The sequence below is a fragment of the Macrobrachium rosenbergii genome, chromosome 44 (assembly GCF_040412425.1).
Source record: "Macrobrachium rosenbergii isolate ZJJX-2024 chromosome 44, ASM4041242v1, whole genome shotgun sequence".
Classification (NCBI taxonomy): Eukaryota; Metazoa; Arthropoda; class Malacostraca; order Decapoda; family Palaemonidae; genus Macrobrachium; species Macrobrachium rosenbergii.
The window spans coordinates 9,721,441-9,742,037 of record NC_089784.1 but is presented as its reverse complement, the minus strand read 5'-3'; the positions used below and the strand labels follow the sequence as shown (position 1 = coordinate 9,742,037).

The window sequence follows — 20,597 nt, the reverse complement described above, 5'->3', positions numbered from 1 at the left end:
TCTAGGTTAAGTTCATTCTAGAAAATCTGAAATTTATTTCCCATTCTCCCAAGAAGAGAGGATGCAGACATGATGCTGTCATAAATGCTCCCCCCCACCCCCTTCCCCCACTCATCACAACAGAAATGTGATTTTTTTTTTTTCCTGAAGATTTGTTTGTAATTTTGAAGCATTACATATATTTTGGTTATATGAGTATGTTCAGTTACTATTTATGTATGCCATCAAGCAAGGCTTACAAATCAGGAATCAAACCTTTGAAAAATGGAAAAGATCGGAAGAAAACATTGTCATTGTTGACTCAGGCCATTCTGTTGTGAGCAGTGCATATTGCTACCACTACTTCAGTTACTATTACCACCACAAGTCCAACAGAACAGTCTTTACTCCCAGAGATAGTATCTCTTAGTCAGATGATACTGCCACCTTCATGCATCGTTGATGAAAGGAAAAGGACAAATACCACAAATTAAGTTATGCTTCTTTATCCTCTTGAGTGTCCATGAAGAACTCGCACTCTTCAATACACACATAATTCGGAGGTGAGCAATGTAACATACTTTTTTGGTCTATATCCCTGTGTAATAAGTCCAATTAGTGTAGCTACAACCATGCTGACAAGATTTTTTATCCCGTATTAGTCCTGTGATTTTTAGTACCGTAAAATCTTTCTCCAGAAGTGGTTTGGCTACACCAGGTTTTGACTGTGTATACAGTCTTCTGGGGCAGCAGCTACATAACCTTTCCCACTGAAGTAAAAATATAGTACAGTATTAGGCTTTTGGAAATTAATAAATTTGTGACAAAACAAATATAATTTTTCAAACACCCAACTCCTCTGTACCGTACACCTGGTCCAGGCAACACAAGCAGTGATTAAGTCTGCCATTAGAGGGCCGGTAGGGCCCAGATGCATGATCTGCCAACTGGAACGTCTTCTTCTTTTTTTCTTTTGCTTGTATATCACAAAATAATTGGTTCACACATGAAGTTGTTTTCTTTTTAATATATGCTTCTCCATTTGTTTACTTTGCCTTAAGCTATATAAGAAAGCAGTACAAAGAGGGTTTGGTTCAAATTTTACTTATATACATTATTAACTCCAAAGAAAGGTGTGAATGGAAGTTCTGTGAAGTACTTTTAAGTTTCAAAAAATACAGCTGAACAATGTTATTGCTTGAAACAAAATCCTTATCTCATTGTTTTAAGATCATTTGTTCATATTGCTTTTCATTGCAAAATATTACCTAATTATAAGCTTTTTATGTGTTTTTTTGTATTAGATAATGCTTTCCTTCCTTCAGCTAGAAGGATTCAAGGAAAGCACTGCACATTCAGTATATTTTATTATAATTTTCTTTTGTTCCCTTAAAGGAGAAATTTCTTATGATGTACATGTGTTAACATTAAAGGACAATATTCATTTCACTTATTTATGCCATTGTATATCATTTTGTTAATGTTTATATTTTGTAGGAATTTTAAATGGTTTCTACCACTCATACAGGCATGCACCTATAGTATATGTAGTATGTATTTTCTTACAAATACAAAGCCACATTTATAAAAGTCTGAATCTCCTAACTCTTAAGTTGTTTAAACAAAATGAAGTATCATGAAATAAAAGTAAAAGCCACAGATATTAGGACATAAACATATATTTTCCCTGTATATAATTTTAGTGCAGTTTTGCAAGTACGTATGCTGTGTACTTTGCTGTAAATCTTGACTTGTTGGCTTTTCATCTTCTTAACACCCTTTCATAAACTGAACTTGATTTTCATGTTTCTAGTTTTCAGGTTGTGAGTGTTGGGTTTCATTATTTAAAATTAAATTTAGGTCTTGAGAGCATAATTCTAAGAAAACTTTTTTTGCCACATATGCAGTTGTGGGATCTTAATGGAAAGATCAAATTCTAAGTCTTCCATTTTTTGCTGTTGCATTAGTATCGTGGGTTTGTAACCTTTTTGCAGTATACATTTCTTGGAATGTGCAAGCATGGAAATAATTTCTGATAGTGCTGTTTAGAAGTTTACATTCACCATTATTTAATCCTCAGAAATGCACCAAGGAGGTAAAATTTCCTCATATAATGAGATTACCAACTGCACATTGAAAATAATTAAAAAAAAAGCAAGAGTAATGATGAGGGTTGTGCAAAACATATGGAAACAAACACTGCATTATACCAATGAAGAGTCAAATGAGTGATAAAGCAATTTTGATTTTAAAGTGTTCATGGTATTTGTTTGTTTCCTTTTTTGTATACATAAAAGTGAAAGTAATTATTTATACATAGCCCTAAATATTTTTTATGTGTAAGCTAAAAAGAAAAACAGACAAATGTGTGAAATATTTTTTTTTTTTTTGTTCATGATGTCACATGTGGGTGAGAAAATCTAACTCCAGTCAGTCATAAATAAACTGGATAACAGACAAACACAGCCTTTTATCTCTTTGATCATTACCATGCATAAGGCTTGCTGCATAAGGGTTGGGAGTCAGGAAGATACCTGTCTGTCATGGATGAAACAAGAAAAAGAAGAGGGAAATGGAAATGATTTCCACAGAATTGGAAAGCCCAGGCACACTACTGCTCAATAAGACCAACAATCGTTGAGGGTGTTCACAAAAATCCCTTGACAAGGTCTGTTGCAATCAAGAGAGAATATCTGCTCCCAGTTAATGCTAGAGCAGTTTTCAACAGGTTACACGAAGCCAGTATACAGTGCATATTCATATTCATGCTGATGGAGGAGCTCTGTCATAAAGGGTGGGATTCACTTTGCAGTAATACTGAGTGAAAGAGGAATTTTGGAAGACGGTTATCTTTTGTGGTGAGAAAACCTTTTCTGATGGGCTTGGTAGTCTTCATTGCTGGCATCCTACAAATACAAGGCAAGTTTATATTCATTATGAATAGAGGAACAGTTAATTTCGTAACACTAATAATTTAAAGCCAAATAAAAACAGATGAACAAATTGAAGAACTTAGTAATTTGTTTGTGAAAGTTAGCTGTATATCCTGGTTGCTCCAAAACTTTAAATATTCATATGTTTTTGATATATAAATGTATCAAACAAACTACATATTGCATACTTTGTATTTATTCAGTTAGCAGCCCGGAGTGATTTAAGCCATCCATCCCCAGATGGCTGTTGTAACTTGACTGCTCAGTTCTGCAGATGGCTGTTCTCTGAGTTACACCTGGAAAGGACATCAGTGCACAGTATTTCAAAGCATCAGAAAGCTGGGTATGGTAAATTAATGCAAGATTACTCACAAACCTCAAATTTTTTAGAGCAGCGTCAACTGCATACAAAATCCTTCATTTACGCTATCCTTTTTCCACTGACAGTTTCTTGGTTATGTGACAGAAGCTTAAAGTATAGACTACATGCATTAACCTATATGCTATGGGAATACTGTATTTGCATATAGACAAGTGGGTGTAGCCTATAATTTATGCAGCCTGGCATTGAACCATGTAACTGTCAGAGGAAAAGGGTAATGTAAATGAAGCTTAAGGATATTATGTTTAGTTGATGCTATTCATTGAAAACAGAAAAGTTGATGTTTGTGAATAATCTTGAATAAATTTATCATACCTGGCCTTGAGATAATTAGAAATACTGTACACTGATATCCTTTCCAGTTATAGCCCAGAAAACAGACACCTGTGGAACAGGTTAGTCAAATTACTGCAGCCATCTGCAGGTGGATGGCTTAAATCAGTCCAGGGATGCTAATTGACATAAATGAATGGTTTAACAGCTCCCAGTATGTTGAGATACTGGAAGAGATTTTGATCCCATCAGTGATGGCAGTGTAACCTAAACCAGAGCTAATATAAATAGCAAAGGACAATTCTTTATTTCATAATGCTAGAATAATGTCAAGACCTGAACCTAAGTGAAAATCCTGGGACTACATAATTCAGAAATGGAATGGTAGCTAAAACAAAACTAAAGAAAAATTGTGACCAATTCTTATTTCCAAAGAGGATTTTGTAAACTCAACTGACTTCAGTGTGCTGTAGCATTAGTTCTTGGGTCTGTTTCCCTGAAAAGGGCTATATTAATTAAATTTTGTCAAAGCAGTTCCCTGTAAGCTACAACTCAAGGAAAAATGAACCTTTCTCTTACAGCCCACCCTAAGGCTTTTGAAATGACATAATGTAATGCTTTTAAAGTCTTGACGGTTGTCTATCCATCGAGATGTGATACAGCACTAGTATATAAGGCTATCACTTGACTGACCAAAACAGCAACTCAAAATTTTTCAGGTGAGGAGACATGCCCAACCAATCATACCTGCCTCCTCCATGTTCTAAAAGTGACCAAAACCTGATGCAGTAAAAATAGAGCAATCACTTGTGGCCAAGTCATGAGTTACAGAAGGGCAGTTGCTCTTTGAAGCCCTCTCACCCCTTCACTGACGTGGAGCTAGGCATTGGGGGACAAATAAATAGTAAAATCCTGGCATTTACATATGGTGTTTGTATTTCATGTTACAATGAAAGCTCAGAATCATGATGAAACGATGAAACACATCTTCCTCTGAAACATTCATCTTAAAATTAAACACACTCAAACCTCCACCTTATTCTAAAGGGGAAAAACAAATATTTTAAAAATGAATAAAAGACATATGCAACCAACTTGTAAAAACTTGTAAAATAAAGTAATTAAGAACCAACTTTAAACTCACAGGTGTTTACAGTTAGAGAACAAGTGACAAGTTAAATTACATCAATGGTCATATAACAAGTGGTACTTCTGACGTCAACTTACTTTACATGCTTCTCTAAGATCATTAAATTGGTAGTGGCCAAAAAATGAGATTTCAATTATAAAGTCCTTGAAGAACACTCATGCTGCAACAGCATAATAGGATTTTATCAAATTAACAATATATTCTAACCAAAACTTCACAATCTACTTTACTGGCTGATTAAAATGACAAGGTATAACACTAGTTTAACTGAATCGTGAATTTGTTTGTAGTTTAACTCCCGTTATTCAACGAAGTCAAACCATAAGTAGTAAATAAAATACCATCCTTCACACATGAAAGATGTTTTGTCCGTTCCTTAATGAGCCAACACGATCATCCTATTTCTTGCCATTCTTATATTACCCTTTAATATTAAGAGAATATGTATCTCCAATCAACTTCCCACTCAAGTTTTTGAAAAAATGCTTTGAAAAAATGCTAACATTGAAAAACAAATTCTGTTGACTCTAATAAACCTGTACACCTTGATACAGAACAATATTTATACACACACACAAACAGTATTGAGGCATATTTAAGTATTATATGCAATTATATATATATACATACTGTATATATATAATCTAGCAATAACCCCCACCCCACAAAGACAAAAACAGAGCTAATGATGAACTTACATCAAGAGGTTGGTTGCCTTACCACATATATATATACAGCATTGTGTAAATATACATTAAAAACAAACAAGGACTAACTCAGTGCAAGTCCATCATACATTTTTACCTGCCCAAACAGTCTTACATCTTGAATATAAAAACCACTGAGAATATCAAGGTCTTTAACTTCATATCAGACTCATACAAAGATGGAACGCAAGTGTTTTCATTCAGGACTCAACAAATAACATGGTGGTTCAAATATGTGTTAGGTATCTGGCCTAAAGGTCATAAATTCATCTCATGGATGAATTACAACTGCATTAGGTGGTTTGTTGCCACCTATACCACTAATTCATATTTGAATGTAATTGCTATATTTGATTTGATATGAAGATGTCTGTTCCCTGCTTAAAATGCTTTATTCATATATACTTATAAATACATGTCTAGACTCCAATACAGTTACAAACCAGATCTCCAAGATAATTTACAATTTTAATATTGTATTTGTAGGTGGTGTCATCATAATCATCTTCTATTGTCAATTAATAATTGACATCATTAACTTGAGTAATTAAGCTTGTCCACAGGGAAACAATTGAAAGGGTATTTTGATAAGCAAATAAGATTTTAATACAAAATTATTAAGTGGATAAGTTGCATGATGAATGCAGACAAAGTTTTTTCAAAGTACACACAAATGACTTGCCATAACTGAAATTTATTGTGGGACAAGCATTTAAAATAAGTTTGCAAATTTTGTACCTCATTCTGTACAACTGGGTAATGGTCTGTGTGAAACACATGAATAACATGAATATACAATAGTTTAACTGTACATTTATGTATTGTAGTGCTGGCTGAAGTACAAAAATTTACCCTTTTGCTATGATAAATATATAACCTACACTTGATTCCACTTAAAATCACCATTATATATTTTTCTGTCCCAAAATCTGTCAATTATATATGCAATATTGTGCTGTAAAATTATTTACAGAATTACGTTGGTTGTCTTGATGATGTTCCTTTAATACATGATTATGCAAGATATGTTACAACCACCAATGGTTTGCATCTTGTTGAGAGCGTACAAAATTCATACTAGATTCACACTAAATTACAAGCATGTTGCTTTTATATTTATATATACTGCATGTGTATGTATATAATTACACAAATTTCAATGAAAAGCAAAATTTATTTTCTCTATGACTTATATGGTAAAATGATTTGAAATACAAAAACCTAAAATAATCACAGTTGGGTGAATCAAGATTACCGTTACCACCAAGGCTTTCAGGACAATATAAATCTTGATAGGGTGTTCTTAAATTTACAACTGAAGTTTATGTAATTATTTACTTCTGCTTTGAATAATCACATTTAAAAAAATAGCACTTTTACTTGGAGGGTACAATCTTCATCACCAACAATGTTGTACTGAGACCAAATAATGAATAGTACATTACTACATTTGAGAACAAAACCTCTCATACAAGAGATGTATAAATTGGGATGCTAAACTTGATCTCCAGGGGTTACATACAAACTCAATACAAAAATATATCTAATTTAATCACTCCATATACTCTAGGTGAACAATCATAATCCTAATACAACAAAGGCAAATAATATTCAAATGATCAAACAATTTCTTTCACTGATGAAAGCAAAGCTTACAAAATAAATGTGACACTCCCTGGTGCCTATCCTGAATTACTGTGTCCTATAAACTTGATATGAAACAAAATTTCATGGTTGGAAAATACAGAAAGTAACGAAAATTTTATCATCCTTGAAAATTTAATGTTAAAACTAGAAAAAAAGGAGAAAAAATAGGAATCAAATGCTCTCTCTTGTGCTGATTATGTAATACTTCCCTTTCACATATACTGAGAGCATAATTCCATAACACCTGCTTCAGTGTAGCACATACACAGACGACCATAGGATTCATGATGTAAACTTAGGTTGGTCTACAAGACTACTAGAATTGTGTAACATATGAAAAAGGTCTTTTTGTAAATGCAAAGTTACACCTTGAGCTTTGCATGCCAGTACAAATATTACTCAACAAAATCACACATGATGCTCTTCGCCTAATTTCTGAAAACCTCATTTGTCTTTCTTAGCATCTTTTTTTCCAGATTTCTTATCATCCTCCTTCTCATCTTCAGCTTTATCATCTCCACTAGGATGATCTTCGTATCTAGAAAACAAAAACCACAATCAACTACTGTTCAGTCATAATAAGAAACAAGAACTGCAATAAATAAAAGGAAATTTTATTATTTAAAAATATGAAAACGACTAGAGTTCAATAGACAAAAAATTGTTGAAGATTTAAGCAGTCTTCAGGAACTGACATCATAATATGAGACACTGACATCAAGAGAATGAAGAAAATCCAGAAAAATTCTATACACAAAGTATAACTGAATGCTCAAACAATACTGTAGACAGCACCCCTTTCAATATTCACATACCTGTCTCTATTCACATTCAAGTTATATGAAAATTAAAAGTATAATCCTGAAAAGAAAATTGTGAAAGAGTAACAGGAAAGGCCACAGGGGTTTTAAGCCCACATCTGGCATGGAGAGATATTTCTAGCTTGAACACTTAGTGACACCCTCAGCACACCATAAATCCCTCCAGTCTATCAACTTGCAACTTGCTTATCTATACAGAATACTGGAAATAAAGTGATAGTTTTAATATTTCCAAGAGTTAAACGACTACTGTTCAATTCAAGCCTCAGTGTGATGCAAACTATGTGTTGCAGATGTGTTACAGCATATTAAATAGAAATAGAAGTATTCACTGAGGGTCCTCTGAGTATCAGCTGTCACTAATAAACATTCTTGCTTCCTCTGTAAGAGACATTTTACCTTGCATCAATTACAGGAGTTTTTTTTACTGTTTATTCCAATAACTTGGATTTCTTGTCTTGCACTGCTTTTATAAACAATTCTCTTGGTGTTTTGCACTGCTTTCATAAACAATTCTTTTGGTTATCTCAAGGATTGCTTGCAGTTTCTGAATCCAGAAAAAGTGGGACACTGCAGTTGCCTTTAAAGAAGCATTAAAGCTTGAGATGGGTCATGCCTCTCCTGTCATTAGGCAGTAATTTGGCTCTTAGCGTTAGACAACCACCATGGAAATGGTCTGACCTTGTAACCAACCTCCTGATGTGTTGATCACAAATATATCAGTTGCACAATCCTCCTCTTGTGTCGGTAGCCAACTGTACCAATACTCACCTTGTTTTTAGTTAAATGGCCAGCTCCATATGTAAAGACCTCAGGTTTGTATGTTAGGAACTTTTCATATTACAGTATTATTTCCAGGTAGTTTTACTGTACCACTGAGTTACAACTGCTGAAAGGAAGAATTGCTAAGGTATTGTAGGCAATTTTTCATTTATTTATAATGAAATACTGAAAAGAGAGCCCAATTATCAGTCTATCACAAACTTACGAAAAATTGTTTAAGGTACATTGGCAGTTAGCCTATCGGCCATTTGCAATGAGTGGATGTAAACAAAGGCATGGCACCGCCCTGGTGGCCTGTCGCGGTAACACAAATTTTGTTTACTTATGGTAAATTTCATTTAGTTTCCTTTAAAGGTGAGTGTAAATTTACGTATGATTTCATACTTTATTCCAGTAACACATGTTACTGTAATAATTAGGCTTGTTTTTCAATGTTTTATTACTGTATAAGCAGCAATTTTTGTGCCTACCCAGTATGGTCACTGTGGGCTAGGCCTAGCCTAGCCTATGGCGCTCGGTCTACCATCTATAATATGGCTGCAATGGATGCAGGGCAGCTTTTTGATACATTTAAAAATGAAAAAAGTGTGTCTAATCTGCCGGCAAATATGGTAATTAACACAATTATATTAAGCATATTTTATTAAAGGATATTATAATACTATCAAAATATGGAAGACAAAAGCAATACACAACACAAAAGAGAAAGAAGGAGCAAACGAACACTGACATTCATAAAATTGGTTATAGTACAGTGCTACCCCGCTTTTTCACGCATCACTTTTCCATGGGAACTTAACCAATTCACAATTTTTTCTATGAACCGTATCTCTAAAATTATCATTAATTCGCTTTTTTTTTTTGTAGAGCAACACTATTTATTCACCGATTACTGTATTTTTTCATATTGTGTTCGCGACTAAATGCAGAGTTTTATGATAAAAATGATTTACAGTCAGTGTACTTATACTGTACTATTGTACCTGTTAAGCTCATTCCAGGGTGGGCCCCAGAATGAGCATTACAGGTTTACTATTCTCTATCTCTCTCTCTCTAAGAGAAATGTAAGATGTATTTGAAATTATACTACTGTAAAGTGTTTTTGGATGATAGAGCATACTGTACAGTATCTAAAATATTTGCTAATTATTTTAATTTTATTTTCCAGTCTTCTTTTACTGAAATGCAGAAGTTGTAATTATAGCATGGAAAATACGAAAAAATGAATGACTAAGTTGTTCCTCTCTTTCCCGAAAGTGGGTGGGGTCAGTTACCTACACCAAAACAAAAGAATCGCTACTGTGGATTTCAAATTTTAGCTGCCAATTAATAGAAACTGTTAGCTATGCAATTACTTGGTAAGTTACTTATATAAAAAAGAAAAATATACAAGCAGGGATGCTCTGAGTACAACATACTTGACTGAAATTACTTACTGTATTAGGGCTTTGAAATCTCCTTTGATAAGAGCCAAAAGGGTGGGTGCAGAAAGGCAAGCAGGGACCAGGTACAATAATGCAGGTTGTGCATGTTTGAAGACATGCATGACAAAAATGGTCATCATCAGCCCAGCAAAATAGGCTGCAAATGTTGCTTTGAAGTAAGTATTGGACCCCCTATTCAAGCTGTGGAGAAAAATTATATTATCAACCACAATAATATGTGGCATTGAAAAAAACCCTAATTTTAGGAATAAACAACTATTTCACAACTTTGCAATTTCATTAAAAAGAAATACTACGCCAAAACAATAAGGAAAGCCTCAGATTGTCATCAAGTAGCTTGAAGACAACTTGTAATGAAAAACTTCAATTCTCTCATTTTACAGCAATCTTACAAAAACATACAATAATATAAAAAATATAAATTTCATGATAAATTATATATAGATTTTCTTCTACCTACCATTATGACCACTTTATTTTTCTTTAAAATAATAATAGCACTTTCTTTACCTGTGATCAAAGCGTAGAAGTAGTGCAATGAAAATGCCTGGTATCACAATATCCCCCAAGCCTAACATGGCAAAGTTGTCAGCCTCTAAACCTTTCTCTAAAAGGTCTTGAGGGAATACAACTGTGGACAAAAAAAAGAAGACCACTCTCCTTAATAGTTGGTTTACACAAGTTTTATATACAAGGTGCTTAAACATAAAGAATTTTAATAGCTAACTGACATTCAATTAGGTATAAAATATTAAACCAAAGACTGGGTGTGGCTTCACATGGAGATAACTTATGAATACATAAATGTCATACTGTACTTAGCTTTACAATAATGACAAACAGCTGATTTTCAAATTAAATATAAAATTACTATGATTAATAACACAAATAGTGTTGTCCTAATGACTTACTAGTCTAGCCTAAGACACCCTGAATGACTTTGAGAGCTGTCCTATGGATTTACTAGTTTATCCTAGGAGACATCTAAAAAAAAAAAAAGTTGTGTCACAAACTTTCTCATCTATTATTCAACTGATCTGATCTACTTCACAATCTCAGCTGATTTGATTGATTCACTGATTTATGAAAATTCATCTATAAAACCAAGCACTGAAGCACTTTCAGCCATTCAGTGCTTTATACAATAAAAAGCAGTTGGAGAGCTTGGACAGCAAGACTGGAGAAAGGAAGCAAAATGAATGTAAAATAAAAATTTAAAATGAAGGTGCAACTAAGGGCCAACAGGAAGCTGGCAGTCTGTTCTATTATGACAAGACAGAGTAATGATACTGATATACTTACGTTTAATGGGAGCTTCAAATGATTTTGCGACTGTGACCATGACGTTGGTACCAAAGACCCAAAATACATCATAGACGAAAAGGCCACCAAGTAACAATGACCCAGTCTGGATGTTGTTGAGATGAAGTAGCTCCACACCATTAATGGCAAAGGCTAGACCAAGAAGATTATTGGCTATCCAATGCTAACGAGGGGGAAATAAAGAAAATATGTAAATACCATTATGTTACATTTTCTTTAAATTGAAGCATCAATTATGATATTGGCATAAATTTCAGAGTATTGTTAATGATAAAATAAGAACAATTACAGATATGAAAAACTAAATTCAGAAGACTGTTAATGATAAAATGAGAACAATTACAGCTTTGGAAACCAAGTTCATTAAGTCAAAATTATCTTTTTTTATGTTTCAAAGATCAAAATTTACAAATCCACAGTTGGTCCTTTTTGAGTGCAGGTTAGATTCCCAGCTCAAGAATCAAACAGTCTCTTGAATGAGCTGTTTATTCTAACCTACCATTAACTACTAGAACCTACCAGGTTATTCTTAAGTGGAGTTTGTATAGATAAATATGCTAACAAAGTTCTTACAGAAACCTAACAAGTTTCTTAAATTATAACAATGAATCCAAAAAAAAGTATTTCTGCAACATACTGAAAACCAAATTCTAATCCCAGAAACACTTGGCTATCAGCTATGAGCAAGAAACACTTGGCTATCAGCTCTGAGCAAGTGTGAGTTTGGTAACTTCCCCTTGTGTTCGCCATTTACAGTGCTTCTAACGTCAAAACATTCACATCTAATTTTCTATACCAACTCTTTTTTTAATACCGTACAACCCTATCACTCAAACAGCCCATATACAGGTTTACAATCTCTTACCCATAATTCTAAAAACCAAAAAGATCTAAAAACAGAAATATTTTCTGGAGAAAAGTAATCATTAGCAAAGTTAAATAGTAGAGTACTACACGAAAAGGAATAATTGTCACCAGGTGACGAATATGAGGCAATGGAGGGGAAAAAAAATGAGTAAGAAGGGGGAGGATTATCATCCAGGATGATAGCAGGGGGCAAAAGATAACAGACGAACAGACACACAGTTCAGAACTACTGAGGCAAACGTAATACGTCTGAAACCCTAACTCTACCAGTTCATGTAAATCACAATCACTCTACCTAAAAGGGATGATGATACATTAGCCAGCCAGAGCTGCACATTTAGCAGGGGGTGGGGGGTTATGTTTAGCAGATTTCAGGTAAAATTGACAGCATGGAGCCAGCAAATGCAAGTGGTATCACCATCTGGTGGGAAAACAGACGACTATAGTGACAGTCCTTGCAGGTTAGCCAAGGGTTTTTGATTTTTTAATGCTGGACGCACCAAACGGCATGAAGGTAAAGCTAACTTTAACAGTAGGTAAGATTCATTCCAAATAATTAGCTTCCCTTTTTCTATTATTATAATTGTTTTCCCTTTCTAACATACAGAAACTACACCACTGCATTCCTATACTTCTAAGCACTACCAAGAAAGACTCTTTTGATATAAAAAAAAAATGCATTTTGCCAATTGGAATATCATTATTAATCATACGAATAGCATTATATACAGGAATGTTAAGAAAAATAATCCTATTTGCAAAACATAATGAAAAATTCACTTCAGAATGCCATTAAGTATCAAGGAAATCTGAATCCAAAAAATGAATCATCATTACTAATGCACATTACCTAATAACTGTTATACAGTAGAAATAACAGGAAGAAAGAAATATCTCTTCCAAAGCGTTACTGAAAGCATACCACAAAAAGGAAAAACCTCTTCCATAACCTACTTTCTGATCTTTCGACATCACACATGGACAAGAAAAGTCACATAATTTGTGTAGATAAGATGGATAACGGGCAACCACACCACAACTCGTCTCTAAGGTCATCAATAACTAACTTGCAAAACTGTTTCTATATGCAACACTGCTCAGCAGCTTATCAACAGAAAAGTCATGTCTGTATATGGATATGACAAGGAAATGTCAGTACGTTCCAAAGAAGTAGACGATCATGGTGCACGGCCTACTCTTAATGAACATCACCTGATCATACATGTGGCTCAATGAAGCCCAGACAACTACTAGTGCATTCAGAGAAAATAAACCTCTCAGTGTACAAAATATCTGCAAACCATACAAAACTGCCCACAATGATAATGAAGAGAGAGAGAGAGAGAGAGAGAATTTGCTTGACTAGTTTGTCAGTCTAGTTTAACCCTTTCGTAGCAGCACGTATCCTATGATGTGCACGCAATAACGGCATAAGAGTAGCAAGGTGTATCAAAAATTATAAACATTATTTCATGCCTTGATATTTGAACGAATTTCGTGGAAAAACATTCAAGTCACTTGAAGGGGCCATAAGTGACTACAATACAACGCTTATGACAACACTCAATCCTAAGCTCAGGATATGGGGGAGAATAGTCTGACTTGATGTTTCATGGTGGAATGTACTTCATCTCCCCATCCCTGTATACACTGTATATATTCGCTAATAAATATACTACAGGAATGCTGCTGGCTTTAGTTCTTATCTTTTATAATAGCAAGTCAGCTGTAATTGTAATTTTGCAAAGTACAAAAAAATATTAGAAAGAACATGTATAACTCACTAAAAGGTACTACATACTCCCATCCCATTAAACTTTAAAATATTTGTCAATAAGTATCCTCAGAATTCATTGCTGATTTTAGTTTTTATCTTTTATGATATTCTGTAGTAATTGTAATTTTGCAAAATAAAGTAAAAAATATACAAGTATACATATTAGAAAGAACATGCATAACGCGCAAAAATTAGCATATTTTTTACCAGTCTTGGCAAAAAGGCCGTGCACAGGGTTAGAAATGTTTACTTTCAACTTCCTGTGGAATGCACAAAGTTTTTTAAAAATTTTTCTTATACCATGTGCAGTTGCATTACCTTCCTTTTTCCAGTGATATTTTTTTAATTGGCCAACCTTAAAGTTTTCCTGGTCTCAGGGTATTTTTAATGTATATTTATCCCAGCCTGGAATGGTTAAACTTAATCTAAGTAATTTTTTTCATTTTATACTACTGAAATATACCCTGTCTGTTATTTGTTAAATAAAAAAATGACTTCAACATACTGTATGCAAAGAATGCAGAATTCACTAAAATACCACTCAAAGTATGATTCACAATTGCATTGAAAATTTGACATAGCTGTAATTGTTACAAAGCCTAATAGTGTAATTACATAAACCTATCTTTACCAATCTCACTTAATTAATAACTAATACAAATAATAATGGTTACAAAGGATATCAGTAATATCCTTTAATTTAGTAACATTGCAATGGTACCATGAAATGGAATTGAAAAGGGAAAAGGCAAGAAATTCTTCAAACATACCAACCACAATGGTTGTTGTGAGGGGGGGGGGTTTCCCATGAGCTCTAAAAAAACTTGCCTGATGGCACTTTTATACGCTGATGTCCAAAAGGTTGTAGTGTGTGTTGTAAATTGCTTTTTGAGTGAGCATAGAATTGGATTTTGTAATTAAAATTGCCTCTTCAAACATCATCTAGCTTAAACTATCTTTTAAAGTGGTGCTGCCAGGTGGACTAATCCCATTAAAAGTCTGCAGTCAATAAAACACGTGAATTTAAGCCTACTATATCTGAAGAACCAGAGAGGGAATACATTAGTAAAGAAATCCACCTGAAAAAATTTCTAAAACTCAGGCAGTCAACCTTAATGATCCAATGTGTCTCTCACAAATTGAGGAAAGACAAGATCCTCTGAATCGACATCTGAGAGCAAGGGCAGGAAGATATTTCACTACCTACATACCATCCAAAATTTATTTACTAAATAGGAAGTCAACATTTCCAATTCAGAAATGCACCTGCAAAAATCTTTGAAATCCTATCTAGTTCAGCTTTTAAAGGGAACAGAGATGTCAGAGTACCCTTGTTCTACATACATCAATGAGAGTAGCGAACTTACTTTTTTCAATAAATACCAAACTCCCAGCAGTGCACAAACAAGAACACACACAAGGTCGTATGATGTGAAGCCATAATTAATGATGTAATCTTTTTTCTCTTTGTCTCCTTTCATTAGGTGAAGATGATAAGATTCAAATGGCACTGAAGCAGGTACTAGGCCAGAGATGATAGGACTGAAAAAAATATAAACTGCCTCAAATCTGAGAATACTTTAAAAAAATTAAAGAACAATCATCCTTTTATTAGCAATATAACAACAGAACACATTCCACTACCGATGCACTTCAATATTTTACTGTGAAAAGTATATAGATATTTACCCAAATACATGGGAGAGTGCAAAAACTCCCAAAACGAAGAAATATGACGATAAGAGGAGGTTGATATAATCCTTTGAGAAAATCTGAAAAGAAAATATCATGCATTAATTTCTTACATTTCTGATTTCATGAATGTCTGGGCATAGCTGTTATCTGTTCTTATCAAGAATAACATAGCATAAAAAAGATCAAGGTAAGTGCAGTACTAACCAATGTATAAGGGCAAACTAAGTTGTATTTTCAGATAAACATCTAATTACGTGTAAACACAAAAATTCTTAAAATATAAAAATACACAAAAATATATAAAAATTCAGTCAGATACAGTATATATGTTAAATACTCTAGCAATACATGCTATAAATAAGGAAAAACAATATACAGTACAGTATACAGGTAACAGTAGTTATTTAAAAAGATTAACATTCAGTAAAAAGAAAATACTGTACCTTGCCGTATTAAAATTATATAAAAGGGATAATAATGAGTCATGTACTATACAGTACTCAGAGGCCAAGACTGGTAAGAACACCTAGTTAAAATAGAACCATGTTTCCACCGGCTGTTATTGTAGTCTCCACTGTGCACTTTGGACACCACTTATGCCAAGACTGTTAAGAACACCTAGTTAAAATAGAACCATGTTTCCACCGGCTGTTATTGTAGTCTCCACTGTGCACTTTGGACACCACTTACATTCCATCAATTTTGAATGAAGAAAATTATGTCTGGTTGTTCACAATGAAATCTGGTGAAAATGTCCAACAGCGTTAAGCATACAGTGGGTCCCCGCTAGATGGCGGATTAGCAATCATACCTTCAGTTAATCATGGGTTTTTCTGTGGAACTTACCTCTCAAATACCAGTGCTACCTCGCTTTTTTACACTTCACTTTTCCACACTTCATTTTGTCTCTGATTTTTGTGGCACACATCTTTCACTTTTCTGCGGGAACTTTCACCAAATCAAAAATTTTTTCTATGGACCATTTTTCTATTTTTTTCTGTCACTAATTCTATTATCACCTTAATAATGTAATATGTATAAAAAAACCGATTATCCCTACATTTGTCATTGTTTTTACTGATGTAAACTTATGTACGTAGGTACGCGTGGGCATATCTTTTTCTTGCCATATTTTTTCTTTCTCTGATTTACTGTACCGTACTTCATTAAAAGTTTAGCTGACTCTATGATTATCATCTCCAATCACCGTAAAAATATTCAAGATCCGAATTTCATACTTAAGCAACACAAGGTTATACTCTCCTCCCCAGCCTCGGCTCTGGCAGCTGCCTTTGTCTGTCTTTCTGGAGTTCATCTAGATGCACATCCAAAACTTTCCATTTACCTTGATCCCAGTCTCTGCATTCGTCACATTTAAGTGAAAACGAGCAAATTTGCCCTCTACAATGGCAGCACAAAGTGTGCGAATCATACTTGGAAGAAGTCAGTCTAGTATTACAGCCTTTGCTGCAATACCTAATACTAGACAAGCTAGAATCCGACATACTAAGTCAAAATTAGTCACTAAGGAATTAGCTAAGCTAATAAATAGCACGCTACCAACGTGAATGAATACTTAACCAAAGGCGAAAGATACAACCATCCAGTGAAATTCAAATCAGAGTTGCTCAACCAAACCTTGTTCAGTTGACCGGCAGAAATGAATTGAGCCCTTCAGCACTGTTGTACCTATTCTTCCTCAAGAGTGGGCGGGGTCTAGTTACCTATACTAAAACAATAGTGCGTTACTGCGAATTTCAAATTTTGAACTACCGCGGTTAACCCTTAAGGGACGGATTGAGCCTCAGTGTGAAGTAAAACAGGATTGGGGAGGTGGACGGATTGAGCCTGAGTGTTAAACAATATTATGCACCAGTGATATGGTAAGAATGAGGCGAGAGAGAGGTCCCAATACTTCTACATTATATGCTATAAATTCACTAATGGCAACTTTTATACTGACTTGAGAGTCGGGCCAGTTGCCGCAGACATCTTTTCAGCCATCAGTAATGCTTCTGACTTGAATGGGAAAGTACTGCATCTCTCTCTCACAAGTCTTTTTGTAAATTTGCTTGTAAATATACGAAGGGGTTGCTGTTGTTTTTTGTTTTTGTCCTTTACGATAGTATGTCGGTTGTAAATGTAATTTTACAAAGGAAATTGCAAAGAAATATTAGAAAAAGCATGTAAAAGTAAAAAAAAGTTACTGAATCTTCCTTCTCGTAACTTTACGTGAATATTTTTCAACAAATATGCAAAAAATTTGTTACTGCCTTTATTTCTTATCTGTTTTGATACTGTGTGAACAGTAATAATAATTTTACAAAATACAATGAATCTATTTATTAGAAAAACGTATATAAGTTGGTAAAATTTACGACCGTCTTGTAAATGAGGCCCCACAAGGGGTTGTAAATAGTCATTTTCAACTTTTCATGGAAGGTAGGGAAAATTTTTTAGAATTTTTTTTTTTTTTATATAGTGTGCATGTACATGTCATTTTCTTTCCATTGATGTGATTTTTTTTTTATTTTGCCAACCTCAAAGTTTCCCTGGTCTGGGGTGCTGCACACTGATAAATTATGCCATTCCTTAAGGGTTAAGTGAAGCTAACAGCAATGTAGTTACTTGCTAAGTTACTTATATATATAAAATAAAATTATCAATACCACGAGCTCTTACCGTAAAAACAATGTACAGACTAAAAAGGGCACACGATGCTATGACAGGGAACATGGCTGCATCTTTTGAAGTCATTGTGTCCACCTTTTCACCAGATGCCTGCAATAATGTCAACAATATATAAATACAGTACATGCCAATATGCATAAAATTTAGTAAATAGTAACTCTCAAATATAGATTTTTCCCTTTTTCCCGACAAAAGTATGCCTTCCCTTATTGCCTTATTCTTGCCTAATACTTTTCCAATACACCCAACCTTACATTCAAAAACTGTTAAACAGCAAGGAAACAGGTTGTCTAGATCCCCCTGCTACATCCACAGTATCCAATGCTCGGTGATGAAATTAATAAAAGTTTGTTCAAAACTGTTACAGTATTCAGTTAGGCAAAATTCTCCAAAACACTATAATTAAACTATTTTTTATAAAGTTTTTTCACAGAAACCCATTAATCATACTAAGCATATAGTTATATTCTTATCATGAATGTCTCCTGTCTGTCAGATATAAGAAGAAAGCAATTTCACCATCATGAAACAATGGATCCTCAGGTATGTATCAGATATTAACCTCTATTTTTATGTCAACTGCATATGAGGCAGGGAGATACTAGAGGCTGGAAGGAAGACATTCATCATATGATTAATAGGTTTGTATGGAAAACTCTATCTCTGGGTAATGGGGGTATGTACATACTTTCAAGGAGTTAAAATTCTGCCCCTTAACGAACACTGAGTCCAAGGAAACAGGCTACCCATTGTTCTGGCCCCTGCTCTTGCCACACTGCCCAGTGGCATGACAGGCATCCCTCTACTCATGAAGCTGGGGACACCCTAACTCAATAACTCACCCCGTCTTCCCCTTACCTCCCCTTCAAACCAGGGCAAGATCTGGTAGATGAAAGAGATGGGAATACTTCTGACCATTCTATGCAAACAACCCTGGGTATTTTGTCATAGTTTTGAGGAGGCCAGAGCCTTCCCAATAATGGACAAGTGTGGCAGTGGCCAAAGGCTTGGCAGTAGTTCTCTTTAATACCCCAGAGGCCTGAAGAAGACTGCATAGTGGATCAGGCCATCCTAGCAACCAGAACACCTCTCCTCTGCTGCTTCCTATACTTTACTCTTTGGAAAACATCAAGAGGAACCCAAGACTGATCCATTTCAAACAGAAAGTGATACTATCCAACTATCTTCAGTCAACACTTGTAAAATGAAGAGCAAATCCTACTGTCAAATCTCAGGACAACCTTGCTCCTGATACCAACAACTTCTGGAACTTTGCCCTCTAATCTGCAGATGAAACGCCACTAATGGTGAAATAAACAAGCATTTTCAACTAAAGGTTAAGCCACAATGCTGCCTGGAAGGAGGTCATGCAATTGACTCTGTAATCATGAAAGGACTATGGTGGTACCTTGACCTACGAGTTTAATTCGTTCTGTGTCTGAGCTCGTAGCTCAATTTGCTTGCAGATAAACAAGAATTTTCCCATTAAAATGAATGGAAATGCTATTAATCCATTCCAGCCCCTAAGTGTTCCTGTTGCTGTAGCTCCTCTAATTCCTCTATTGTCAGTTCCTCATTGTGCTCCTCGAAAGGCCATCAATGTCTTCTTCATCCACTTCCAGGCCCATGGACTTTCCGAGGGGTATTCTCTACCACTAGCTCTTCAGCTTCGAATCCTTCCAAGTCCCATTCGGACACAACCTCAGGCCACAGCTTCTTCCATGCACAGTTTAAGGTCCTCCCTGTAACACCCTGCCAGGCCACGTCAATAATTCTGAGGCAGCTCACAATATTGTAGCTATCTTTCCCGAACTCTCGAAGGGTGAGGTTTGTGTTGTCTGTAACTTCAAAGCAGCGCTTGAACAGGAACTTGAAGAGCTTTTTGAAATTTGAAATCACCTTCTGGTTCATGGGCTGCAGGATAGGGGTGGTGTTGGGCGGAAGGAAGAGGACCTCAATAAACTTGAATTCCTCATAGATGTCGTCTTTAAGGTTTGGTGGGTGCGAGGGAGGACTGTCGAGGACTAGAAGGTCTTTCTGGTGTAAGTTGTTGTTGGAGAGGTACTTCTTGATGGTAGGACCAACAACCAGGTTTACTCACCGCATGAAGTTATCTCTCGTGAC

At 34.9% G+C, this 20,597-nt stretch overlaps 1 protein-coding gene across 2 annotated transcripts in view; it reads right to left on the bottom strand.

The window, feature by feature from the left end:
* Positions 1–4,485: 4,485 nt before the first annotated feature.
* The window catches only part of LOC136829326 (minor histocompatibility antigen H13), a 29,901-nt gene continuing 13,789 nt past the window's right edge, over positions 4,486–20,597 (bottom strand). For both annotated transcript variants that reach the window (XM_067087700.1, XM_067087701.1), the window contains exons 3-9: positions 18,465–18,563; positions 15,777–15,859; positions 15,455–15,629; positions 11,423–11,606; positions 10,631–10,751; positions 10,112–10,300; positions 4,486–7,609 (exon numbers count right to left, since the gene is read on the bottom strand). In XM_067087700.1, the coding sequence (XP_066943801.1) occupies positions 7,516–7,609; positions 10,112–10,300; positions 10,631–10,751; positions 11,423–11,606; positions 15,455–15,629; positions 15,777–15,859; positions 18,465–18,563 (945 nt within the window). In that variant the 3' untranslated portion in view covers positions 4,486–7,515. The remainder of the gene's footprint in view (positions 7,610–10,111; positions 10,301–10,630; positions 10,752–11,422; positions 11,607–15,454; positions 15,630–15,776; positions 15,860–18,464; positions 18,564–20,597) is intronic.